The sequence below is a fragment of the Hoplias malabaricus genome, chromosome 1 (genome assembly GCF_029633855.1).
Source record: "Hoplias malabaricus isolate fHopMal1 chromosome 1, fHopMal1.hap1, whole genome shotgun sequence".
In the NCBI taxonomy this organism is placed as follows: domain Eukaryota; kingdom Metazoa; phylum Chordata; class Actinopteri; order Characiformes; family Erythrinidae; genus Hoplias; species Hoplias malabaricus.
In genome coordinates, this window is record NC_089800.1 from 60,440,870 (window position 1) to 60,468,827 (window position 27,958).

General features: G+C 36.7%; 3 protein-coding genes across 3 annotated transcripts; 1 reads left to right on the forward strand and 2 right to left on the reverse strand.

Moving 5' to 3' along the window:
* Positions 1 to 3,918: 3,918 nt before the first annotated feature.
* Positions 3,919 to 21,489, reverse strand: sec23a (Sec23 homolog A, coat complex II component). The gene is made up of 20 exons (XM_066669409.1): positions 21,399 to 21,489; positions 19,681 to 19,913; positions 19,457 to 19,514; positions 18,666 to 18,752; positions 18,289 to 18,525; positions 17,879 to 17,958; positions 16,849 to 16,993; positions 16,432 to 16,590; positions 15,502 to 15,617; positions 14,511 to 14,634; positions 14,340 to 14,420; positions 14,130 to 14,219; positions 9,634 to 9,740; positions 8,282 to 8,435; positions 8,062 to 8,139; positions 7,793 to 7,954; positions 6,373 to 6,459; positions 6,031 to 6,186; positions 5,559 to 5,624; positions 3,919 to 4,712 (listed from the first exon to the last, which is right to left on the reverse strand). Exons 2-20 carry the CDS (start codon positions 19,899 to 19,901, stop codon positions 4,623 to 4,625), a joined length of 2,298 nt encoding a protein of 765 aa, XP_066525506.1. The 5' UTR covers positions 19,902 to 19,913; positions 21,399 to 21,489; the 3' UTR covers positions 3,919 to 4,622.
* Positions 9,747 to 13,303, forward strand: LOC136695372 (adenosine receptor A3). Its single transcript, XM_066669422.1, has 3 exons — positions 9,747 to 11,300; positions 12,399 to 12,552; positions 12,746 to 13,303. The coding sequence occupies exons 1-3, from the start codon at positions 10,607 to 10,609 to the stop codon at positions 12,921 to 12,923; spliced, it is 1,026 nt and encodes a 341-aa protein (XP_066525519.1). The 5' UTR covers positions 9,747 to 10,606; the 3' UTR covers positions 12,924 to 13,303.
* An 896-nt stretch (positions 21,490 to 22,385) lies between the features above and the next one.
* On the reverse strand, positions 22,386 to 27,899 carry srp54 (signal recognition particle 54). The gene is made up of 17 exons (XM_066669486.1): positions 27,791 to 27,899; positions 26,650 to 26,789; positions 26,440 to 26,540; positions 26,241 to 26,332; positions 26,072 to 26,156; positions 25,761 to 25,865; positions 25,566 to 25,632; positions 25,411 to 25,468; positions 25,112 to 25,262; positions 24,857 to 25,005; positions 24,671 to 24,771; positions 24,489 to 24,575; positions 24,172 to 24,245; positions 23,939 to 24,047; positions 23,673 to 23,843; positions 23,430 to 23,525; positions 22,386 to 23,297 (listed from the first exon to the last, which is right to left on the reverse strand). Exons 3-17 carry the CDS (start codon positions 26,515 to 26,517, stop codon positions 23,206 to 23,208), a joined length of 1,515 nt encoding a protein of 504 aa, XP_066525583.1. The 5' UTR covers positions 26,518 to 26,540; positions 26,650 to 26,789; positions 27,791 to 27,899; the 3' UTR covers positions 22,386 to 23,205.
* Positions 27,900 to 27,958: the final 59 nt, after the last annotated feature.

Here is a 27,958-nt window from a genome sequence, read left to right on the forward strand (position 1 = left end):
AATACAGACTAGCTACTTGTAAAATTTCAGAGCTGGAGTTTTTATAGCAGTGCATAAAAATGCCTTTTTGTTTTTCTTTGGAGATTTAAATGCTCCTTGGATCAGTGGCTGACAAACTCCTGTGAGAGCCGGATGAAGCATCAAGAAACAGAAAAACTCCCCTGCACTGTATGAACTGGGATATGAAGCTGTGTTCAGTCCTAAACAACAACATGCAAATACATGTCTAGTTACCTACACTTAACATTAGCCTTGCCGTTGTTGTGGTTTCTAAACGTGGTTCCTGTTAGAGGTGTTGTGCGAAGCCACCAGTTACATTTACAGGTGGAAGGAGCAACTGGGGATGAATCCAGCAGAACCTGGAGCCATGTAGAGTCGAGTAGAGGTAACATGCAGTGGAAAATTGGCATAATAATTTAGCCATAAAACAAATAGAAAGCGCTATCATTAATTGTGCATTAAGTTGTGCCTCTGTGTTAGCAATAGGGTAAAATACTTGTTCTGATATCATGTTAAGCATGACATTTTTCCAAATATATATATATATATATATATATATATATATATATATATATATATATATATATATATATATATATATATATATATATCCATCCATCCATCCATCCATCCATCCATTATCTGTAACCGCTTATCCAATTTAGGGTCGCGGGGGGTCCAGAGCCTACCTGGAATCATTGGGCGCAAGGCAGGAATACACCCTGGAGGGGACTATATATATATATATATATATATATATATATATATATATATATAAAGTGATTTTGTAGGAATCAGCTTTTCTGTCTGCACTCCTTTCTCAAGTCTGCAGATGCAGAGCCTACACTCTGAGGGGTGCCAGTCCATCACAGGGCAGCACACAATCACTGATCCATTGACACATTTACACTTTGTGTAGGACATTGACTGAGGACATATTCAGCCAGCCACTCAAACACTCACACATATGGACACTTTTGTAGAGCCAGTTTTTGGACTGTAGGGGGAAACCCATGCTGACACAGGGAGAAAACCCCAAACACAGTTATATCAGGGATTGAATCCACATCACCATGACTCTAGAGTTGTGTGGCAGTGACACTATCTGTGTTGCCAAGATGCTGCCTATTAAGTAGAGTTGGGTACTTCTAATTATTTTCTCTGTTTTGTGAAAAATGTGCTCTGAAACGGCACAGAAATAATCATGTAGGATTTTGTCATGAGAAAAGTGTATTTTAAATTATATTCTCCACAGTTTTGCTTTGTTGGATTTAAGCTGAACAGAATGATATTTAGCTTACATGATGTTCATCTGCCAAAGAACCATTTACTAAGTAATCAAGTTTTATGTCTTTTACATTTTTAAAGACACTGGCTACATACAAAATCACATACTTCTGTTCTGAGTAGTATACCAAAATAGAAGTTCCAGCACAATATTCATAGTTAGTAATGAAAAGTTTCCCCAGATTTCATTTCACCAGGTTTAAATCATATGTGAATGAACACTGGATTATATTCAGTGACCCCATTCCAACATCATGAGAAGTGCAGGTCTTTTACTTTGGTTAGTGATGGTAATTGATGCCCAGTGTTTGTTGTGATGGTGCAGTGTGATACACAGTACAATGTCACAGACAACAAAGAATAAATGTTAAGAATTTGTTCACACACAGGCAATATATCTAGGTAGATATGATATAATAATATAGGTGTGAGACCCAAGTTAGATGTGCTAACGTTCAAGAAAACTAAACTGGGGTCTCATTAATTATCCAGAATCCTTACACACACTGCAGCTCAATAAAAGTGGCTGATAAACCATTTCAGAAGTACAACTGTACAATTTCAGCAATGTTTCAGCTGAGTTGGCACAGATGAAAAATCTTTAGATGTAGCATTTCTGTTCACTTCCTCTTAGTTCCAGTAAACCATTTATATTATCACCGCCACTGGAGCCAGTAAAGTACATCAATTTTCTGACTGAGTGCAGATGTCTATTTTAGTAATGTGGTTTTGTAGATGTGATGTCACATTCAGATCACTGCAGTGTTGTGGGTGCAACGTGGTCCAGCCTTCCTTTTCAGATTTTTTTTTATTGCTCTCATCTCCTACTATTACACTGTCTTAATAAAGGGTGTTGTGAGGGCAGGAATTTTATTCCAAAGCTTACGCTACTCACTTTTCTCCAGCAGTTGATCTAAACATCCAAATCCATATAACAAAATGTGTGTGTTTCTTTCTGCCCTCCATCAGCCTGAACTGTCTCCACGGCAACCTGCTGCTGCTTTGCCTTAGTCGGCTCCCACGGTTTCTGCTGAACCAGACTAAAAGGACACAGCTCTACAGTAGCAAAAAGCTACATTTCAAAATGCTACAAAGAAAAACAAATACTTGTACACAAAGCACACTAACAAGGCAAATGTCCGGAGACTAATGAAGCCAAGGTAGTAAAAATCTAGACCTGGCAACCCCCCTTTAATTCCTGTAACAAAATCAAGGAACATATCATTGGTCTCAAATAGCCTTTACTTTAATTTAAAAAGAGCCACAACTGGTTCCGTAATGAGGACACTGGCATTTATGTAGGTGAGGGTTTAAAATAATGAGCACCAGATATGCAATATATAACCTCTGCTTCCACAAGAACCTAGATGTTTTCTAAACTCCCAAAGAGTTTTACACCAGTTACATAGTGAAAGTGGATGTGTGGATTTTGTTGATCACGAGATACATTAGTGCTCCCATGTGGCCATTTTTGAGAACAGTCATGGATGTTTGCCTTTAAACCTTCAGAAAGCAAAAGGCTTCCAGCATGTAGTGCTTTTCATTTCAGTGCACCCATGAAACACAGTGAAGCTAATTAAGTGTCATTTGGGCTGTGTAGTATTTTATATAGTTCATAGGCCTCCCTCTGGGTCTTTAAATAAAAACATCTGGCAATGAACTGAATAATGGTCTAAATGCGTACATCAAAGCGAATGTAAGGTTTTCCTTATAAAAGGAACTGTAGAGTTAATGTATTTTATGGAATTCACTTCTAGCTTTTTTTAACATTAAGCCGTATCAGAGATTAGTCCATAGTTGGCACAGAATATTCAGATGTTTATGTGTTTTTTGTTATTTATAAAATGAGCAAGTAAGAGGCCATTAGAATTGTCTGTTCATTTAACCTTTTTGCACCAGCCTAAGCAGGAAAAATCAATTGTTTCTCTGGAAATGAACAGGAAAGAAATAGTCCAAATGGATATATTAGTGAATATCAAAAGATTTCACTTCCTGAAAATGCTTCTTTAGACTCCTTCTGAGATTTCAAATGCCAGATTAAAGTCAGCACCTCAAACACTGCCAAGTAACTCCCCAGCCTAGAGAACACCATGATTACAGGCATCACAGTTTCTCCTGCTGGGAGAAGTATACACACACACCCACAGTAGACTAGGCAGCTTTTACTAGATCACTGAAAAATCAGGGCATCTTTTGCTGGATTGTTGGGTTTTTTTTTGTGTGGGTTTCACATTCTATGTTACATCACTGGGAGTTCAATTTATAGACAATGAGAAGCTATATTGGGAACTGGAGAACATACTGATACACTTGGTTTTTCATAAGTGATGTTCACTTTATGATAAAGCCAGAATTTCACATCAAATCCTTGAGATCCTCATTTAAAATAAATAAGGAAATAAATGTCACACAGCACATGAATAAAGACAAAATGTTAACAGAGATGGCGTATATTCATACAGGGCAGAATCATTAAGAAACTAGTCTTTATATTCCAAACCAGCCTTCTGCCAATGGCTCTGTCTAAAGTGGAATGTCAGTGCAGAAAAAAAGAGAGATGAACCTACTGTGTCCCATCCCCGTGTACCATTCCAATTAAAGATTCGAAAACAGATGTGATAAGGAGGCCATTTTATTAGAAACATCAGGTAAATAAGTCTATAATACTGTTAGAAATTAGACATAAATAGCAGGACATCAGATAGAATGAGGCAGCATTCATTGTCTACAAGTCTGTGGCTGGAATTTTCATTAATGCACCACACAGAAACTACATTAGGAAGCAGAAACAGATTCTGCATGACAAAATCAGCTTTTCAGCTGGAGGCAGCACATGAAAGCATTCACATGTAACTGGCTACAACGGTGCAACATCCATGTTCCTATACAAATCTAGTACAACTGAAAGTGAGCTGTAATATTCAATTTCTCCCCCAACTGTTTAATAAGTGATTGCATCACTGCTGTAAACTGAAACTCACCAACATAAATATATTAAAATGATCTCTGCTGCCATTAAATTCTGACTAAATAATTCAGGGATATTATCTGCAAGACACCATTTGTCCTGTAGCTGAATTCACTTAGTGTTATAAAATGGAAATGCATCTTTTATAATGGATTCACTAGGACAGCCTCATGAAAATTCACTTTTTACCAAGCAGAAATGATGGTGTGTTTTATTGTATCTGAAAAGAAACTGAAGAATGAAATGTCTGCATTGAAACAGAGTGGAAAGATCAAGCCTTAGAATAGCTCTCCTAGAGATGTATGGCATTACTTGGTTGATGCAGGAAGGGTGAATAAGTGTGCATTTGACTTGTCGGGGTAATCTCTTAGGCAGCGCTAGACACAGCCAGCTTCTTCAGATGATCCATGAACACTTGCAAACTCACATCATCTGTTAAGATGGGTGCTCCTGACTCCTGTACACACACACACACACATTTATCACTACAAGAACCTAAAAGGATCACAGGACCTGCAAGTGCAATCCTCAACTCCCAAAATGCATGGTTTCCAAAAAAGATGCATAACAGAAAAGGCCATAGCACAAAGGGTAAAAGGCTGCTCCACACCCCCAAACCATAAAAATATGGACGGTATAGCTGTTTGTATTGGGTTGCTGAAATATTGCTCCTAAGCCATAAGTTTGTACATTTAGTGTTGCTTAGGCTATGGCCATTGTTATGTTGCAACAGCAAATTAATGGCTACAGGCAACAAAACCCATCTGTTCAGCAATACAAAAGCCAAATCAGCATCAGTCCTTAACCCCTGCAGTTTAAAGAGCTGCCACTACTTCTGAAAAGCCAAGCCAATGTTTATTCTGTCTTTGGCTCAAGCACTGCTGTTCCCCCTTTTAAGATGAGCATGGGTGATGTTGCAAAAGATGATTGGGTTTACTATTCCAATGTTACCATATTGAGCACATTTTTCCTCTTTCCTTCCAAACACTTATTTTCAGTGCTTCCCAGATCAGTGCTGTAAGCCCTCACTAACCAGCCCATCAAGCTGAACCTTCTTTTGAGCCTGTTTGTGTGATGTTTAGACATTAAGATTTGACTTGGTCCAAGAATCTCTTCCAGACAGCTTTGGTGTTATAATGAACATTTCAGGCTTTACATGGAAACTAAACTATATTTTAGCAGACCATTTTTCACTCTTAACCCAGTGTTCAGTGTTAATTAACAAATATTACACAGTGCACTTTTGCAGATATTGACAAGCAAAAACAATGGTACAATGAAGACCAATGAGTGATGCACTCACCTGGCCCCAGGCATACATGTTGTTGTGGGTCTGAGAGGGGTTGACTTTGGACAACAAGAAACGAGCCTGGTGGATAATATGGATGAAGAATAAACAAATCAGTAGTATGCTAGAGTCAAAGCCATGATCTAAGTCTGAGCCCTAAGGCATATTATACATGCTCATTAATGCACAACTGCACAGGCTGCTGAATAAGCCATTAAACTCTAGCCTGATTAAGGAGGATCCTTCTGATGTGCTTTAAATTTCAGCTTCCATTTAAGCTCTTAGAGGGCCAGTTTCTCCACATTCCAAGAAGCTTTACAAAGATGATGATTGGGCTTTGTCTAAATCTAAAAGATCACTTTCTGAATCTTAACCCTTATACAATCCATAAGAAAACATACCAATAGTCAATATTTGTTTTAATAATGGTCTTAATCAAGTTGGAAATTTCTGGGCATCAGGGCAAAATCAATCTGATCAGGATTACCTGGCTGCCACCATGCTCTGTGTCAATGTACCGGGGCATGGGGAAGCGTGAGTGGAGGATCTCTTGAGCGTCATCCACAGGAGCCTGCAATAAGTGGCGGAAGTTCTCATATTCGGGCATGTCTTGATAGCCAGCTTTACGCCACTGAGCAACCGTCTGGAAAGGGGGGAGATGATATGGAATTGTCAGTGGTGTAATGGAAATATCCAAAACACTCAATCATAAAAACAAATGGGAAGGGAAATTCAGCTTGCATGTAAATTTATCATTCACTATACACAGATGTAATGTAATAGGGCTGTGCAACCTATTTGCCCAGCTGACTCCCTGGAATGTGCTCACCTCTCCATGGTAGATGAGGATCTGGAAGAATGTGTCCATCAAGAGAATTCGGTCAGGCAGAATGCTACTGCTGTCCAACAGCACTGGCTGTAGGTGAGGAAATAAACCTGGTTATTTTGTATATGTAAAAAAAAAATCTTCTTTAACAGAAACTAATTACTATGGCAGCTTTTCTCATTGCGTTCACATTGTCATCTCAAGAGAATGCCAGAGTTGATAATAAAAAGGGAAAAGCCCTCCATTACAAACACATTAAGCTCAAACATCTGCAGTTCTAATCCTTCATACAAGCTGTTCTGATGACAGACTCATCCAGTACTACTGTACAGCAGAATCAGTTTGAATAGCACTCAGAAACACACACACAGCTCTACAAAACACAAAGCATTTGGAATAATGATTTTTGTCTTAATGTGTTTGGAGAAGTAGACTAATTAGGATGAAATCACTGACTGAAATGTCTCATGAAGGCGAGTTCAAAACAATGTATGACTGAACTCATCAACACTTTTTTACCTAGGAAATGCTTGTTAGTTCATGGATGGGAATTCCCATGAGGGAACCTGGTGTTATGACTGCATTTTTTTTCCGCATTTTCCTTCCAAACAGTTTTGCCACAGGATTCACAACATGTGGCACAAATGTGTCTCAACACATTAACAATGTGCATATAACAATTTAACCTGCTGTACAGCTTGGGAGCTCTCAGCCATGTTTTTTTAAAGTTTATACAGTCAACCACAATTTTGAAAATTACACACATTAGCAAAAGCAGATTCAACAACAGCAATTATGGCTCCACCTCCCTCACACATATTCTTCATGTTAGTTTTGAAAATAGATGCAATCTCTTGGATACAATCAGCAGTGCTAATCAAGTTCACTGGCAAATGAGTAATCTTTGAATAACAAATTGTCACTCTGTTATAGAGTTTGCAGAAGAAAACAACCCCCCCCTCCACCCACGGGATTTAACAGACACTATCACCATGACAGTGCATTTCAGATGTAATAACTGCTACTACACATTAGACCGTGATGTTAGACTTTTGGAACAATTCCCAATGTCCAGATTAAAAAAATTGTACTTATGAAAGCCAGAAAAAACTAAACAAAATAGTTCCCACCTGCATTAAATGTCACTTTAATTTAAGGCAAATATAGACAAAAATGAGAAATCAAAAAGCATTTAGAAAAATCAAATGTGTTGTTTGAAAACTGAATGCGATATTTAAAGCTTATCAAAAAATGTAGATGCTTTCTTACTCATGTTCCTTTTTCACAGTTTAAGCAGACTATTATATATTAGAACATACTACTGGAACATTACTTATAAATAATAAGATTCCATATTGTGTACATAACCAACTAAAAGATTTAAAAAAAAAAAAAATTAATAAATAAATAAAAATTTGGCTACCTCCGGGGGTCCGTTGAAGGAGTAGGCGTACAGGATTGGCTGAATCATGATTAGAGACTGAGTCAGATCCTGTCTCATGAAATGGTGTCTGTAGTAGGAGCTCTCATCTGGGCTATTGTTGAATACTTGTAGGAATGGAGACCTCCTCAGATGGAACATAAACTGTAGATACAAAAATAACTCTGTAAATACAAAAATGACTCTGTAACAAAGTAATTGTCACAGGATGAAGATCTGGGCCATTATGACACAGAGATAAAAGGTCCTACCTGGGGATATAGAGAGAAGGTCTCAGAAAAACGGAATGAGTTGGGGTCATCTTTGTGGTAATCTCCAAATTTCTGGCACTGAAAAAGAGCCAAACATTTAAAAATGACTCTGATTAGCCTAAGAACAGAGGGCAGTTTGTTCAGAGTAAGAACACAATCTATGAGCTTTGTGTTTCACTGACAATCATATTGACAGCTAGAGAGGTCAGACTCTTCTCACCAGACGGATGAGCTGTCTATCCAGCCAGCGCAAGACATCTGGTCCCTCCTCAGACTCAGCTCTGTAGACAGCCAGGCGGGCCATGAGAATAGCAGAGGCTTCCTGATCAAAAGATGCTGCAATATTCTGAATTTGGGTCTGTGCATCTGCCCAGCTGAGGAAGAGACAGAAATAATGCATCAGGACACACTGACCTTTGTACACATGTTTCATCAGTTCAAGCTGTATTGATTTGTCTACCCGTGTCTGCTTGTTAAGTATGTATACATTTGTGCTCAATGAGAAAATATGTAAGATCATCATTAAAAAAAAGACAGCTTAAGGATTATTTATAATCTTCATTTACTCTTTTAGTGCAATTTCATAACTAAGCAAAGAAACTAAGCAAGAATTATTATCTGAGATCTACTTTTTTTTGGCTTCTACTGAGAGTGGAATCATTTGATGGCCACATATACAAGTTGTCATAGAAACTGGGTCAGTCTGTTGACAACAAATGGAATATAAACAGAGATGAGGAGTGAATTCTCACACTGGTAAGGCAGGCATTCACTTCCTTCAACTAGCATTGCTTGCATAGTCAAAAGGTCTATAGGGACCTGTTTACACCTGGCTTTAATGTGTTTTTGGTGACTGAATCACATTTGAATATCTCTTTAAATGCCAGATGTAAACACCCCGAGAGACACTGTGATCGGATTCAGATCAGATCACTCAAAGCGCATTTGGTGGTGGTCAGAGGAGGAACACGGCCACAAGTGTAAACAAAATGCTTTTTCCATGTCCAAAAAATGGTATGCAAATGGAAATATGCAAGTGTGTTGTTTGTCTTGAGATCAATGGGCAGACTTCTCTTTCGTGTTTATAAATTTCTCTAGACAGTCATATCTGCCAATCACAGCCTGTTTTAAATGTTTATTCCAGAGGTTTGAGAGCATATAAACACTGGTAGAAAAATGCACAAAACCAGGTTTAGAGTTGGTTAGAGGAAATAAAATGGAAATGATGTAAGCATTTGTGTGATTTTTACAAGGGAAAGTAAGATTGGATCTCATCTGGTCAATCTGCGGGTGCATAATAATGACAAGTATAAACAGAATCTGATCAAGGTATAAACAGATACTATCTGGATAAAAACCATGTTAATTCCAGGTGTAAACAGGCCCTAGGACATCCTTCATAAGTATGTAAAACAGGAATAATATGGCTGAATATATTTTAATATAAATTAGTACCACTGAAAGTAGTCTAAAACCTGACAAGGGTGAAGATGGGACTCAAGTTATTTCACTTAAAATTCAGGCCATTTTCTGGAATAGACTGTGCAAATGAATGTAGCAAGACCTACTAACTTTCTAGCGATGGTGGTGACTCTTATGCGTCTCTGCCCACTGGAGTGCTGGTACTGAGTCACATACTGTATGGCCCCTCGGCCTCCCTGTGGAATTGGAGCATTGTGCTGCAAATAAGAAATGCAAATTGTTATGTCTAAAGATTAATTTAAATGACGGCCTAACCTGTTGGAACATCAATATCACACAGTACATACACTTGAAATGAAGAGAGCTCTGTCAACAAGACTGACACAATCAACCAGGTATAACAAAATGTTAGACATGTTGAAGAAATAAAAAACTAATCCAAACAACATTTAAAATAAGAGAGACATATGAAGGGCAAAACTAGAAAATATAATTGGAAAGAAAGCTTAAGCTTAGTGAAGGCTACATAGCAATAATTAATGATTAAGGCTTAAACCGCTTTAGAGTCATGCTCCTTGCCAATTACCGCAACAGCAATTGGGTGCAGAACGGCTCATTAACTTGGCAGCAAGTAGCCACTGCAGGAGAGGATATTAAATATGGAGCTTCTTGTTTACAGAAGATCTCTGTTACTGTAGCTGTCCACAGCATCTGCCCTCATTGTATATAAATGACACTTTATTCCATGAAAAGGGATGCTACTGGATCACACAGTTTTGTCTCTAAAAGTGGCTTTGTTTTGCTTTTTGTGCAGGCAGGAGAAGAGAGGAGGGCTAAGGTGACACACCCTTTTGAGATTAACATGTTGTTAATGAGTGACTGTCTTGGATCATCCACTTAGTAGGCACAGCATGAAGTCCACACCTACATAACAGCAACCAGCACTCTCTGGAGCTTCGCCAAACTCCACTCATCACACGGTAACCAGCACCTGGCTTCTTTGAAGTCAGTTTCAAGCTATGGCTTCTCAGTGGTGGTGAACTCTGGATGTGACTGTTGCATATCAAGATCTGTAAATGACGTTGTGAACAAAGTAGGAGGGAGACTTTTTAAGTTGGGCACAATGCAGAGGATGGCCACGTTGTACGCTGTGCTGATGATTGGGTCTAGCCTCTGCTCCGTGTGTGGAAATGCTTTACTTCTCCTTGTACTGCTGCTGAACAGGAGCCTACAGACAGAAACCTGGACTCTGACATTGAGCTTTAGTGTGTGTGATCTGGCTCTGGGCCTGTCCACCATCCCCTTCGGGGCTCATAACAGCATTTTCCAGACACAGGGACACTCCAGTACCAGCCCACTGTGTCAGGGCAGTGCTTTCTTCTTCCTACTGCTCCAGTTGGCCTCCATTCACTCTCTGACCTGGGCTACTGTCGACAAATTCACAGAGATCTGCTTTGCTCTAAATTACGCAAATATCTTCACTGCACACAGGACTAGAGTCATTCTTGCGATCATTTGGATATATTCGCTTTTGACCGCAGCTCTACCATTGCTAGGCTTTGGAAACTATGGCTACAGCAGCAGCAGTTTCCTCTGTGCTCCAAGTTTCAAACCTTCTACTACAGGCTTCAACATGCTCTTCATTGTGTTAGGCATCATTGCACCCATTCTGGCAATGTGCTCCATGTATGGATATATTGTGTTCGTAGCAAGGAACCAAGTACAGCGAGGAACTTTTGCGTGCAATGAGCAGCACTGCTTTTACGTTCCTGCTAATAATTACTTCAAGAGTTCCATAGTTATGGTGACTACCATAGGTAAGTTGAATGAGAACATTAGAGAGCTTACTGTACACAGCTGCTTTTGAGCTGTTTAATCAATGCAAGATTGCTTTATATTGTCATAAGAAGCTGATTATGAGTGAGTATGATTTAGAATGATTATTTAGTCTGGACAAACTGGTGTTGTTTTGCTGTTTTCAAGAATTATACCAGTAATTCAAAAGCAATGTATGTGTGAACCCTCACTAACCATTTTATATTGTCTAAAGCTAAAAATACAAATATGCCATAATCATACATAAATGTTTTTTTCACAATACACAATGAAAAAAATACAGTGATCTGTATAAAAGTGCTAATTGTCTTCAGTGTCTTCATACTGCACCAGTGTGAACCCATTTAATCTGGACCAGATATGTTCTCGTTTAAATGAGCATTCATATTGGTCAAAACAGCAACTAAGTAGAAGTTGTTCATGTTTCAGCATCAAGGTAAATGAAGAAAACATTTTTAACAGAAAAGTACACAGAAGCCTATAAATCTAAATGCTCACTATTCCTTTATTACAGCTTCCATTCATTTTCGAGAAGTTTTAGTTTTTCAAACAAATCTGCAGGACTATTCCCTTCCAAATTCAGGCTTAAAAATTGGCTGCATTTTGTACTTTTCACAATCCAAATAATCCAAATCCAAATCTCAGGAAAGATAATTCCTTACTAAACATTTAGAAATGCTGAGGTTTTGGCTTTTGTGTAGCAATTGTTCTATGAACATTTTGTCTAATTTGAAAGTGTTTTTTGTGTGCCATTCCTGGGAACCTTTTTTTTTTTAAACACACTATATATTCACCCCAAATACATTGGCCTACTAATTCTGTCTGTCAGCTTGACTTTACATTTCAAGTCTACCACTACCAATTTACAGCACTCATAAATTAAAAAGGATATAAGCAAAAGATAACAAGGGCAAACAGATTACACAATGTAACTAACAAAACAAAGATATCACACAGGCAACATGCACACAAGACAGTAATATAATATCTCCCTCATATAATGAATTATGTCCTGCCCTTAAACATTAACTCAAACACATGATCTGTGTGTGTGTGTGCGTGCGTGTGTGTGTATATAGTGTGCCTGCTTATTTGCTGGCTGCCATACATCACCATCTGCTTCTACGAGACCCTGACTGGGAGAGAGAGTCCTCACCCTGCCTCTGCCATTGCCACCTGGCTTGTGCTGTTTACCTCCGCACTCAACCCATGGATCATCTCCATGACGCAATCGTAAGTGTTAAAAAGACATTTGTAAACAAATATAAATCACAACAGCATGTTGCTCTACAGCTAAGCAGTTTATAGTTCTGATTCAAAGCTTAAGCTTCATATGAAACATTGCTGTTGCTATGCACTCCAAGGGCAAGAGTACATGAGTGAATGTGCATGTTGGTGGTTAATTATGACCTTTTGATTCTTGCAGGAGATACAGAGCTGCCCTACAAAGGAGTGTGAAAAAAATCAGACAGATGTTGGCACGTACTCACAAGAACCCCCTTCCCAAGTGCCCAACTACGCAGACAAGCAGCAAGACTCACAGTTGCCAATCCTCAGCACCACAAATACACATTGAGCCTTTCCATGAGCCAACAGGGAGCTAAGAAGGACTGTTATCTCACCTCTGGCTGATATGTGTACTTTCTGAAGAGAATACAAAACAATGAGCAATCTACAGAAACAGCTGTCCATGTAACTGAATGAGCAATGTGGTACTGACATGAGCAAGCCTGCCTCCCTAATGGATTGTGAGCAGAAAATGTGATGAACCCACACAAGACAAATCATTCTCGAGCTATTCTTACGCAGTCAAATAGGAGCAGCAGAAAACAGAACACTTTCAGTATAACTTGTTTAACCACACAAATCCAGTATGATGGAGCCAGTATTTTGACTAAAAACCAAAACAAAAACCTGCTTGTTTATATCTGACAGCAGTGGTTACAATTTATGCATGCTCCTCCTCAACAGCAAATAAATTTGATCAATTCCACTAGGTAAAACAAGGACTGTGCTACTACGTTTGTTCAGTGCATAAAATTAACTGATAACCATTTAACAATGGTTATAACAATATTTAAGACAGTTGTTGGCTTATATTCCTATTCATGCATTTCTTCACATAAACTGGATTGTGACAACAATTTAAATAAACTATTTTGATTTTAACTTCATTCATTAATCGTCTGTAACAGCTTTATCCAATTCAGGGTTGCAGTGGGTCGGGAGCCTACCCAGAGGGGGGGGGGGTTGTTCCCATCTTGAGTCCAGTGATTCTGTGTGTTTTTAGACCATTGAAGGAAACAGGAGCACCCAGAGGAAAGAGGGACACAACTCCTCACAAATAGTCACCTGGAGTGGGGCTTGAACCCCAAGACCCTGGAACTGTGTGACCAACATGCTGCCTGCCTTTAACAGCATTAAGAAACAAGATAATAAATAACCTTAAAGTCAAGTGCCCCCTCATCCAATGGCCCCAAAAGCTTAAGAAATTTACTTTTAGAAAATGATTTCAAATAATATACTTGGTGCCTTGCTGATCAATCAAATTATTTAAATTTCACATATTAGCTTTGCAACCAGTTTCCTGAGAGAATGTGGGTGCCCCCTAGTGGATGAGCTAAGCTATACAACATCATACATTTTCCTTCAAAAATCTTCCTCAAGCAAGGACTACGTAAACAGTATTATGGTCATATCTGACACCTTTCCTAACAAGATCAGTTAATGGCATAACACAAAAAGGCAGTGACTGAAGCAGGTGGTTTAATGGGATGTGCACAAGTCTGTTGAATTACAAACATTTGTACCTGATTGACAACTTCAAAGTAAGTTGCCAGTGTGGTGTTGGCGTCCAGACCACAGATTTTCCACTGACAAGTACCGCCTGTTCCAATTTCCTAAAAAATATAGATGTTCACAATAGAGATGAGAATTTTTTTTTTATTTCTTTTAAGCAAATATTTAATTTTGACAGAATTAAATAATGGTTTAGGCCAAAGGTTTTAAGTCAAACTCACATTCTCTGATACACAGGGTCCTTTGGCATTGAGCGAGACACATGGGCCAATTGCTCCAGATATCTTAATCTCTCTTGACGTCTGCAATGAAAACAACATACAGGATTGTAGAATAGCTTAACTGAATTTTTTAATATGAAATAGAAATAAATAATGAAATAAAGGCTTCACCTTAATCTCTAGAGTTCCAGCAAAAGCCATCTTAAAACACCCCTGCACATCCTTAGTGAAGACTCTCTGGAAGGTCTGTTTGAATAGGGATGTATTGAATGAATCTGCCATCACCATGTAACCCCTGCAGGACCACAATAGATGGTGTCTTACATTCAGTTAAATAAAACCACAAAATCAACATTAGCACCTGTTAATACCAGGAACAAAGCTAACACTGGAAACAAGACATTTGTTGCTATGACTTTTATCAGCATGAGCTTTTCTGACACCAATTACTGTGACTTTTGCAAATATATGTGAATACTTTGGAATGGAGTGTAAGTCAGTATATTGGGGCAGGAAATGCCCACATTTTCTGCTGCTTACTTACTGGAATGTAATTCCTGGTCATTTTTGTTAGTGTGAGTTTATAACTGACAATCGACATTGACATTAATCTTTAAGCTCTGGAGCGGGTGCACATAATATCCCAACATGCATGTTTTTGTGTATAACACAGTACTTATCATCAAATGTATGATAAGTCAAAAGTAATTTCATTTACAATATTGTATATTAATAAAAGTGTCAATTTTACACACACAATTATCAGGGGCTAGTAAATAAGACACTACAGAACGAACATTGTTACCTGTATGTACTTTGATGTACTATTAGACTTATCGCTAAAGTATGCTGTGTGTTTGATGCAGTCTCATGGCATTTCATGTCTTGTTAGTTTCATTTTAATTAATGACTAATTTTACTTACTTTCTGTTTATTAATGCAGTAAAATGAAAACAAATGGTAGTCTGAAGCACCTTTGGTTAAATTTTGCATTGCTAATCCAGTATTAAATTAACTTTTACATTAAAATTCATGGGGACACATGCATCCCTAGTCACTGAGTTTCAGGCTCTCCCCCACTTTTTTTTAAGGACTAACCAGGTGTGTTAAGTTTATTAATAACCTGGCATGCTAAGGTTAATGCACAGGCTGTGGTTCTCACCCTGTGTAATTGGTACAGCACTTCATTTCTGCCAGTCCTGTCTGGTCCAGGGCACAGGCGTAGATGTCAATAATGTGACCATTAGCTGCGGCTCGGTTGGCCAAGGCTTCATAGTGCTACAAAGCAATAACAATATTTTCTTCAGCAAATGGGTTCCTTGATTTAACATAATCTTGTAGGGAAAAATGAAACAAACTTCCTTAGGCCAGTTGGGCCTTTGTCATGGTCCTTGTCTTAAGCAATTCCAAGAAACAACAAAAGTGAAAGAACGAAAATAATAATAACAATAATAATAAACAACAAACAATGATCATCATTAAATTAAGTGACACATAATCAATAAAAATAAAAAACATTAAATAATATACAAATAACTATAAAATATACATTTTAAATATAAAATAAGTATTTGATATTAGTGCTCCCTAGAATTTAACTTAAATTGTATAATCCTTTATTGTGGTTGATAAAAACATTTATAATTTGCTTTGATATTCATACATTCTCTCTGAAATGGCTAAAAGGCATTTATTTTAAATTAGAGGAATGCAAATATTAAAAAAGTAAACTCTTTCTCCCTCTTGCTGTACATGTATTTTTTATGACACATTTATGACTTTATTTTGTCAATAATAATTGCATAGAAGTTACAAATACATTGCACATTCCTTTTTCCTTACGTTAATCAAATAGTTTTAACATTCCCTTTAAAAGGCTATGTACAGAAAGCTATGAAAATTACTGACAGGAGACGCTTAAATGAGGATATTGAGCAGCTGTTAGAATGTTATATTTTGTCTTGTTTCACACAGACTAGATAAAATATTTTACCAACATATTAGTTTCTATAAGTACAAGCATAATCTTTATCATGCAAACTGCATGTTAGTAGCAAACATTATTATTTCAAATGACATAAACATGACTCACTTTTGTAGCTTTCTTCATGAACTTTGCATTGTCTTTCTCTATGTCGTGCCAGGATCTAATTGGTGTTTTAAGCTCATCTCCAACTACCATACCTGGGCCCTGGGTGGCTGGACCACCAATGAACGTCATAATACGAGCTCCTGTGTTTGGGAAAGTGCACTATCACAAGAGAGGAGGTAAAAGAAAAGGTTGTGTATTATAATCTACATGCTACAAATGTACATTTCAAATTTGTATCTATATATAAAAAAAACTTTACAAATGACATACGTAACAAAAGATAATTTCATCCATTTATATTTCAGCATACTATAACAATTAGAAAATATATTGCAGGCCAACAAAACTTTCTTATTTAACTTACAATTTGAACAATAGTACACCAAAAAAAGTTTGAAATGAAAATTTTACATTTACCTCTAGCAGTCCAACAGCAATCGACATTGCCACTCCTAAGGATCTGAGGGGTCGTTTGCCCTGAGTGACGGGCCATGGGTCTCTCTGCAGTTCTCCCAACAGATCAGTTAAGTTCATATCAATTTTCTGCACTGGTTGCAAGAATCTGAACACAGAATGCATCATGAGTCAGTTTATATTTCATTAGGCTAATACATTAAACCTGTTAACTGAAACACACAGATCGATAAACCTGAGAAAGCAATTGCAGACTATAAGAAGACTAAGTGTAGTTTAGATTTAGTATGTTCTAATGTACTACAGACTTTATTCTTCAATGTCTGAGCTTTTAGAAAGCTTCCAATCTGTGGCTCAATCAACAGAGATTATTCAGGCAATTCAGACAATTATCCAAATTCAAAAGAACAGCCCACACATTATGTCTAACTATTCACCTTGTTTTAAACTCCCAGGGCAAGAATAAGAATGCAAACCACTGTCTCATGTCTACACACACATATTTCACAATGTCAAATAAAGGCTTTTATATAATTCTAGAAGAGATACCGTGAATTAAATACTTGAATTGTGGACTGATTATAATATACAATATTATATATGCATATTTACTGGTGTAGACACTTTATATAATCTAATATATTTACTGACTAAATTCACCTGGATTAACATCAGATTAGCACTTGGACTAGAATAATGTAACAATTATCAGAGAAGGTTTACAAATTAATTAATTGTACAATATTCAGAAGAACCATCAAATAAAATCAGAAAAATCTGTCAAATTAAAACATCTGACTGGTGATTATAAGCAAATATCTGCCAATACCAAAATAATTGCAATATCAGTGTTGTGTGTCAACATATAAATAATAAAGAAAATTAAACAAATGGTCTCATTTGTTTCAAATGTCACAGGTGTTTTTACTGGAAAAGGAACATGATTAGAGTATATAGAACACCACAAAGCAAAAATATTCCTGAATGGTTTTAGAATCTCCTACAAAATAAAAAATGAAAACTGTACAGTCACCTGTTAGAGGGAGGAGCCTGGGGTTGTTGTGGTCCTCGACCCGCCTGAGCTGCAGTTGGTTTTGATAACCCAAGCATTTCCTGCAGACAACAGTAGATATCCAGAACAGTTCTACTGAATTAACAATGCATTTTAAAAATGGCTAATTTCAGATAGACTTACTATATAGGACATTCTGTTCTGTCAACTGGTAAACCCATTTGCATATTCTGTTAATTCCGGTCAAATATATCAAAAATAGTTTGTCTTTCAGTGTAAATATATTTCTAAAAGAACTACCCTGCATTTTCACAAAGGATTTTTTTCTTGTATAAGGAATACTATAGCAAAATATATGTCCAACTACAATGTCATTACTTTAATAATTACCATACAGTACACATGACCATGCCTTAGAGAAAAGACCTCACCTGTAGCTGCTTCGCATTAAGGTCTTTGGTTCCTCTGAAGACATAGCTTTTAGAGATGCCTTCACAGCCTAGCTCATGAACCTGGATCATGCGGCCAAAAGTGATGAGACCCACAAGGGCAGTGGGGGGCAGCAGACTCAAAGACATCTGAAGAGACTCCTTCAGAGCTTGCAAGTCCTCGTCTTCCATGCATGTGTCCACCACATAAAGGAAGTTCAGGGGCATCTGAGGACCTCGCTGTGGATGACAATACAGTTTTGATTCAGAGCTTTTGCAGTTTCCTTATTGTATTGGTGCTTATGCTTTGACTATTTCAGTCTTATATTTTATACAAACAGTTCTTGGATGGATTTTAAAGCCTTGCTTTCTTGATTTACCTGGACTACATATTCAATGGTAGAGAACTGTGGAAGCAGCTCAGCTGGTTGGTTCACTTCTGAAATTCCAGCATAAGTTGGTGGAAACTAGAAAACAAACACTATGTCATTTAGGAAATGGGAGTTTTATGGCATATAAAACTGTTGACAAACTGTCAATTTTAGTAGATGCATTTTAGTAGATGTATGTCCAATATTTATTTAATTATATTGGACTTTAATATAATTACATTTATTTTATTACTTTTTAATAAATATAAAACATGGTCATTAGGAAGAAATATATCTTTATAATGGGAATACTGTATTCAATAGGAAAATATGAACAAAAAACATCAATATTTATCTTAACATGACAAGAATTATCCAAGGCTATGCTGACATAAGTCACAAGGTTGTTTGACATATATGTGTCAGAGATAGAAGTGCTTTTGGAGCCAAATCATCTCTCTCCTTTGAGTGGCCCTAGGTCTGTCTGAACATGTTGAGATATTCTCTCCTTAATAACTATCTGAAACAGAGCTGAGGGGAGGTAAAAGGTGATGCTCTCTGAGCAGAGAACTGGGGAATCACGTGAAGATGGCAAGACTTTAATTCTGGTGATACTAATTATTTTTTTTTAGCATCAAATTTTTTTGACTGGTGAATTCTTTGGGTAAATTGGGAAAACTAATTTTTGACATTGAAACCTTTAAATTCTTAAATTGTTACTTAAAAAACAAAAACAAAAAAAACAACAACTTTCAATAGTAAACTGTATCTAATCATTATTCATTACAATCAGCCCTTACCTGATTTCTTTGATAACAGAAATTACAAGCCCACAGTTTTGCTCTGTAATCCACTTGACTGATTTGAGGGGAAAAAAAGGGAAAAGTTTGGAGTTTACACAATGACTCATTATAGCGCTAGAAGAAGCCAAATAAATACAACTCTCAATATTAATGGGCACATTCTCCACTTATGAAGCTGTTATGTTGACAGCCATCTCTCTTTCCAGATTTAAGTGACTTACCATAGAGGATTTAGTACGGCTCGGCAGGTGGCCCGGCTACACAAGACTGGTTCATACTGTATAGGGGGGAGATCAGGGCGCTCTTTTAGAGGGGTGAACAGAGAGGCCACAGGTACCACCATACGCGTAGCTTCCAGTCTACTCGAAGGCCACACGTTCCAGCTGAAACGCACACCATCTCTGTCCTCATTCTGCTGAATGAACTCTGGGAAAGTTGTCATGGCACCTGTGAGCTTTATGAAAGGTGTAGGTAAGAATGCAGAGAATTCATGTCAGATGAGATGTGAGTAAGATAAGAAACTTGAGAAAAGGGCACTTAGCTGCACTAATTCAGTTCAAAATGTAAAGGACCAATATATTGTTTTTAAATAATAGGCTAGGCTTTGGTGCATTATGTACACATTTCTATAGTTTTGAAACCCATTGATCACACACCCTACAACCAATAGGCATAAATAAATAAATAAATAAATAAATAAATAAATAAATAAATAAATAAGCAAGCAAGCAATGAAGCAAGGAATGCTCTTAGATTTATGTAGAGCATTCAATCAGAACAAATCTCATTTGGATATGTCAGTCTATAAGGCAGAGTAAAAACATAGTCTTTACCTCTAATGAAATTGAGAAAAAGGTAATGTACAAACTGAAAATTTAGTACAACAAATTATCCTACAAATTATGTAGAGTATGAATTCCGTAAAATAGCAGTGATGCACATACTAGGGTAGGTTGCTTTCTGAACACCAAATATGTAGGTCTGATCAATTATAAAGAGGTGTATGTATCTACAGCACCATTCTGTGCCACATGTACAAATGTGCAGAATTTTCAGCCGTGGGTTAGTGCCAATGTTTTGCTCAACATTCGACAAAACAGTGTTAACACTGCTCTGGGAAACGTGAAAAAAACAACATTTAAACAATTAATAATTAAAGTACACAAATATACACTTAAAGCTCTGTAATATTAAACCAACCGTGTCAGCGTCTGCAAAACATATAAACTAAGTTTAAAACTAAATGTGAGTTTCCAAAAAACAAACACAGTTATGCCTGCTGGAAGGACCAAATTAAAATTGCCTTAAGCTTGTTAAATCTATTTTACCCCAGTGGGTTCTCCCTATAAGCGAGTAAATGTAGCTAATGATAGCTAACTTCCATAAAGTGTTCAGTGTAAATAAACCAATGACTTTTCGGATAATACATCAAAAATATTTTCTTCTACATTTAGCGATAAATATCATACCACCACAACCCTCAGTAAGCAAATGTCAGCTGTGCAGGTAAGTTTATTTGAAACAGTAACAGTCATCAGTTGGTATTCGCTAACAGGCCAGCGAGCTACAACGGGGCTCGTCTCAAACTGCTCTCTTAGTCCTAAGTAGTACATATGTCACGTTGCAATTATTTTTACACCAATTATATGCATTATATGGCTTATAGGAAAGCATTCATAATCACTCATGAGTTTCATGACTGATTAGCTCAAATTTAACCACAACGTGTATGGAAACAAATTATGTGCACTAGAGAGGGAGCAAAAATCCGATTGGGACACATCCTTAGTTTTCGTTGCCTCTAACCGGTGAATGTACACTGTGTCTTTTCCTTTGGTATAAAACATACGAAACACCGCTGACATTAATCTCTGTCATTTTTTTGGAAACCGAACACCAATTATTCTAAACGAATAATAAATAATCCCCAAATACTCACTTAAAGCCGCTGTTGTCGCTCCGATCACTTCTCTCTGTGTTCGCTCTCCTAGGAGCCCACTCGGCACTGACGTAGCAGAAAAACATGGCTGAAGAGCCACTGCCACGTCGAGGAGGTGTGTCCCATATAAAGTCTGTGGTGTGTTTCAAGTGAAGATGCTTTCCATTTCCCCAACATGTTCCAATATGTTTAAAATAGATACGATTTTCTTAGACAATTAAAAATTGTGCCTTCTATTATATCCATCTTATTTGAAATCCGTTAATACTGAAGCTAGTTTAATAAAAACTATTTTAAAAAAACAGTAATACAGTAAATTCATGTTAGATATTAATTCAGCACTGTATTTGTAATATTTTCTTTTAAATTAACTATATTTATTGTAACCCATTTCATTGCCTATGAATGGTTTGTTCAAGAGTTAAGTTTTAAGTTTAATTTACTGAATGAACGTCAGTGTTTCAAACTTTAAATAATATATGGAGCTAAAAACTTTTTAAATAATAATAATAATAATAATAATAATAAATAAAGACTTCAGCTTAACCAATGGCTTAACCTGTATTTTATATTTAAGCAGCATAGCATTAGCTCACCAAGACAACCTGCATGACAGGTCACAATCTGACCATTTGTACATTATGACACTTAAATATAAACATCTTAATTGAAGTTAAATAGTGAATCACTTCTCATTGTCAAGATCACTTCCACAAGGAGCTTCCAGCGAGTCCTTTTTAGATATCAAGTCAGCATGTCCCTGTTCTATAAATCACTGCTTATCAAATCCTTCTGAATGACTAATATATCTCCACAATTGTAATTCCACTTAAACTATATTAAGTAGGTGTTTCAAGCTATAAAATGTATTTTAACTCACCAATACGATTTGATCTGTCAGAATAATCAATGCAAAAATACTAATGAAAATATTAAAATGTTTATAATTAGATATGTATTTGTGTATGTGTTTTGACAAGCATAACATGACAAATGAGCAACAGTTGTTAAAATGTTGCTATATAAATTTATTAATATTATGACAAAATATTGTCACAGATTAATCTGCCACTACTGTATTTTTGCATTAGATACAAAGCCAAAGCTTTTCCATGGCAAATCCAACAAACACTCTGAAAATTATACATTGTTACCTAATTCTTCCAATTGTAAGCATCTCCTTCACAACAGGGAAAATAATTACAGAATCGGTATTCCTCAAATTTGGTTCCAACGTTTTAAAAGCAGCTATGCCAATGACTGGCAAAGTCTTGCAAAACAAAAGAACATGCATCTATACATAAAGAAAATCAAAAAAAAATTTTAGACAACCAAAGTAGTTGGATCTGTCCTCTTTCCCGTAAACATTACATGTTTCCTCAAAGTTATAAAATGACACATAACTAGACCGTGTCACTGTTCAGACAACATTCATGTTCCAATGCAGCCATTTCAGCAAATATCAAGCTATGCTGACAGCTTGCCATACATTTGATCTTATTAAAACAAAAATACAAACCTGATTTGACATTACAACTGGTTGGCTTTAACATGTTTAAAACTGAAAGCTTTCTTTGATCAAATATTCCAGTAAACGTTTTTTCGCCCAAGGCCTTTTTCAGAAACCTAGGCTTAAAAAAAAAAGCATAACCCTTTTAATAATTTACATGGTTAAATTAATTACTGTATTATTTGAGTCAAAAAGAGGAGAGAAGTGGGGGCAACATGAGTCTTCCTCCATTCGGATTTTACTTTTAAAAAAAAATCCCACGGGTCGATTTTCATCTTTTATTTAAGGCTCAGAATTTCACATGTTGTTGAATCCCATCATGCCTTTCATGTTTCCAGCAGCTCCTTGCTGAAACTGTCGCATCATTGACTGTAGTCCAGCCATTCCACCTGTATCAGGAGAAATACATAAAAATCAGAGAAACGTCTTAGAAAATCTTCATTCATAGACCAAAACTATCAATACTGTGTGAATACTATGTTTTAAAATGATATTGCTTATTCAGAAGAAGGGCATGGTACCCATGTGGTGGAGTACTCTGGGGTCCATCATCTTTGCCATCTGCTGGTTCAACTTGGCCATTTGAGAGGGGTTGACATTCTTGGACATATCTCCTCCTGTAAACCAAAAACAATACCACTTATTATCATGAAATATATTTGAAATGCCTAGACATATTGGTTTTCAAATTCCAAAAACTACTGCAATCATGAAATAAGTGAACTGTTGGAACATCAACACGATAAGTAAATTTAAGAAATCACCTTTAAATAAGCCTTTAATTCCTCCCATTTTCTTTACCATCTGGGCAAACTTTGTGTACTGGGTGAGCAGCTCCTGCACATCCCTAGTGGCTACACCAGATCCTCTTGCCACTCTCTGAACCCTGTTTGGCTGCTTACTGAAGAGCTTAGCACCATCCTTATTGTCAAGTTCTGTATGAAATGTTGATTTTTGTGAACAAGTTTATTAAGAATAATAATATATAATAACAAGAAAGGGGATAAGAATGAAAAGTAAACTGTCAAACCTTGGTCATTCATGCTGTCCATTATCGTCATGAGTTTCTTCAGTCTGGCCATAGATTCCTGCTCATTGCCTTTACTCATAAAGTCTGTTCCAAAGCCTGGGATCATACCCTATTAGCAAATGTTACAAACATCACCAGTAAAAACAATAAGAATGTTCAGCCATGGACAGGCTGAGAGTGAAATTATAGACAAATTTAAAATGCTATTCCTTTTAACTGCAGGTTCACCATACCATGATCTGTCCGAATGGTCCCATTTTCATTATATTCTGGAACTGTTCATACATGTCTCGGAGTGTGAACTGGCCTGATTGTAAAATAAACAATAGGTAAAAAACGATTAACTGAAAGAAGTAAAATTCCACTGCTAGCTGATACGGCTGCTCAAACTACAACACAAATGGACCTTTTGAGTATGCAGATGACTATCAATGATTAGATAAAGCAGCTTGTAACAAATTCCTTAATGATTATATATTCCTTTAAACAAAATTGTTGCTTTTTTGTAATTTGCACTAACAAATATGCCAAATTATATATGAAGGATTACCATGTTTGAGCTTGTCAATCAGCTCTTCGTTGTCATCAAGCTTAAGTTCATTTACTTTGTCTATCAGTCCTTCAATATCTCCCATGCCTGTAAATTCAAGAGCCAAACAGTTAGACATAAACAATTCCTAAAAATTTGAAGCAGGTTTATATGCCAGAATTACAATATGCATTTGCACATACCAAGAAGTTTGCTTATGAAGGGCTGAGTTTTGAAAGGCTCAAAGTCATCAATGTGCTCTCCTGTGCCAATAAAAATTATGGGACTCTTTGTGGCAGCAACTCTGTTAAATCAAGTTTTAATGAGATTACTTATAGGTCAATTATAGTATCTGATGTTTTCATGTGAATGGTTAAACTTGCACTTACGCGCTGAGTGCGCCACCGCCTTTAGCATGACCGTCCAACTTGGTGATAATGACAGAGGCCACATCGACCTTGTCCTTGAAGGCTTTAGCTTGAGCCTCACAAGCCTGACCAATAGAGGCATCCATCACATACACAATATTGTCAGGTTGCTGGGGGAACAATGAAAGCGTTGATTACGTCACACACAGGACTACACACTGAAATATTGTGTATTAGTGTCAAGTTCAGTGAAATCAAATGGGTTGTCTTACATACCACAGCATTTGAAACCTGAAGCATTTCTTCAAACAGGGAGTCTTCTTGCTTATGTCGACCACTAGTGTCAACAATGATTATTTCAAAGTTTTCTGACTTGAATTTTTCCACTCCTTCAGAAGCTATGATGACTGGATCCATCTCTGTGTAACTATTGGCAAACAAGTAAAAATCACAACATTTAATGTTGACAAAAAGTGCTAGTTGCTGTCATAAGAGGGAGAGGCCTTGCATAAATAAATAGGCATGTGCTTTAGAGATAACATTTCTCACTATAAAAGTGATAAATACAACATTACCTTCCATAAAAGGGTATTCTGGCTTTTGTTGCATTTTGCTTCAGTTGATCAAAGGCACCTAAAAACCATCAACAGCAAAAAAAAGACTTACATGTGTTTTTCATGTAAGTTGGTTCTACTATTCCATAAGAAGATAGAAGAGGAATAAACCATACCTGCTCTGAAAGTGTCAGCACAAATCAAACATGTTTTCCATCCTTTTCTTTGGTAGTAGTATGCCAGCTGAAGCAAGAAAAAAAATGAAGGCATCATTCACAACACAAAAGTAACAAATTAGTAAACAAACATATGTTTCCATGAAAAAATAAATAAAATTGCATCTCCTATGATGGACATGTTTAATGACGCACCTTAGAACAGGTTGTGGTCTTACCACTGCCCTGAAGACCTACAAACATAATGATGTTGTTTTTTCCCTTTGTAGGAGTCCATGCTTTTACTCCAGGGTCCACAAGCTAAAAAACATTTGTATTTAAACAATTATTAGTTACAGAAAAGGAAGCCATCCTGTGAATCTACCTTTCAATTGTATTCTTTATTATGAAACACTATTTAGAGCAGCAATACTCTTATCCGCTAAAAAAAAAAATAGAAAAAAAAAAAGAGTAATGAAATCATGTATTGCCAAAAACAAGGCTACTATGTACTAAAAAGACCAAACCTTGACAAGCTCTTTGAAAACAGCATGCTGGATCATTCTTCTCTTATTTAGCCCAGAGGCCATCTCCTCTAAATCAATAGCAGCCCTGAAAATCATAAGATATCAAGTATTTTTATTTAATGGATAGATAAGATCCCTAATAAACAATAATCTTAGACCCGGGACTTACTTCACATTCTCTCTCAGTTGCTTCACCAATTTGATGTTGACATCAGCTTCCAGCAATGCAGCACACACTTCTTTTAGCATAGCATTTAAAACCTAATCAGTGTTGAGAGATGGTTACTTGATGAGGAGAAACTGAAGAACCTTTCAGAACCCATTTTACTAACAAAGACAAATAATGACTGCTGGCAGAAGTGATTTACCTCCTCATTGATGATGGTTGCATTACTGAGAGATCTCAGTGCAGAGGTTATTTTCCTCCCTAAGTCGGCTAACACCATGTTTGCGTTATACAAGTGGCAGGCTGAAAGAAAGAAATATATTGCTACAATTTATTTATTGCTACAAATTATATTGCTTTTCACTTCTTATACGGATAGATTATAATCATGAAGTAAAATATTTTTCCATACATGTTAAGTGAATGCAGCGTCTTCAGTAAGGTGGGGGTCCCCCCCAGGAAACCTTTGTTGAGATATTAATTCTGTTGGTTATATGTAAGTGCCAATAAGCCAATTTAGCCAGCAATTATATTCTGATTTTGCTGCAGTTCCTAAGATAAACACAAAAGAGTCATTTAACAGATATTTGCCTTTTTTTATGATAGGCTCATTCCCTTCATAAGTTCTTATAATTACAGTCATATACAAAACTTTGTCTGGTCTTGTAATATAAAACAAATTCACACACAAAAAAACTTATATGGTATAAATTTCAGATATAGGGTGCACTTAAAACGTCAAAAAACTTGGAAAACAAAAACACACACCAAAAAACTCCAACTTGCATAATCTACTAAACACTCAAATAAAAATTACCCAAATGGGTGAAACCAAAACAATTCTACAGTTCCAAAAAAAAACCCAAAAAAAAAAACACACATACTACAGTTTAAAAAACTCTTTCCCACGAACACAGGAACCTAACTTAACACGTCCTTCAGTTAACATCTAAACACGAGGAACATACGAACGTCTTATTATTATTATTTTCATACTCCTTTAAAAACAAACCAAAATGGTAAATATGACTTAAGCGTACAGAAAAAAACATATGTAAGCTTTAAGTTTCCTTTTATTTGTGGAAAAAAATGGAACCACAATGTAGTATCTATTTGAAATTAATAAAGTCGTTGAGGACTTTAAAGTTTGCTTTTGCTGTTCAGTAAGGTTAACGTTAGCGGATTTTAAAAACAAAAATATTTCACGTGATTTAACGTCTAACGATAACATGCGTTCATCTCAGGAAATCCAATTTAAACTAAAGTAGAAACAAAGAGTCTCTAAAAGTGAACACAGTGATATAATATTAATGTATCGCTCTTTTTGCCCCTTATTTTCTGTTAGCTGTGCTTTTATTTTACGTGGATCGTTAGCCTTAGCTTGAACCCGCTGTAGCCTCGACAAGTATCGCTAGATATTCCTCTAAAAGAAGACCATCCTCAAATACTTCGAATTTTCCTTCTAAATATAAAGATAATATGTCGTGCCGTTGTTGAACCGTGAAAATCACATTTCCATGGTTGTCGTTTACGTATTTTTCTCGTTCTCTTACCTTAAACACAGCTGTTTCGGCACGGAGCAAGCAGACGTCATCTAACAAACAAACAGCCATACAGACAGCCTTTCTACTTCCGAGGCAAATGCCGGATATTGGGATTTAGCGCAGATCTGGAATCAGCTTGGGTTTTTACGCATTTTAGAACGGGGTGAGTCATAGCCA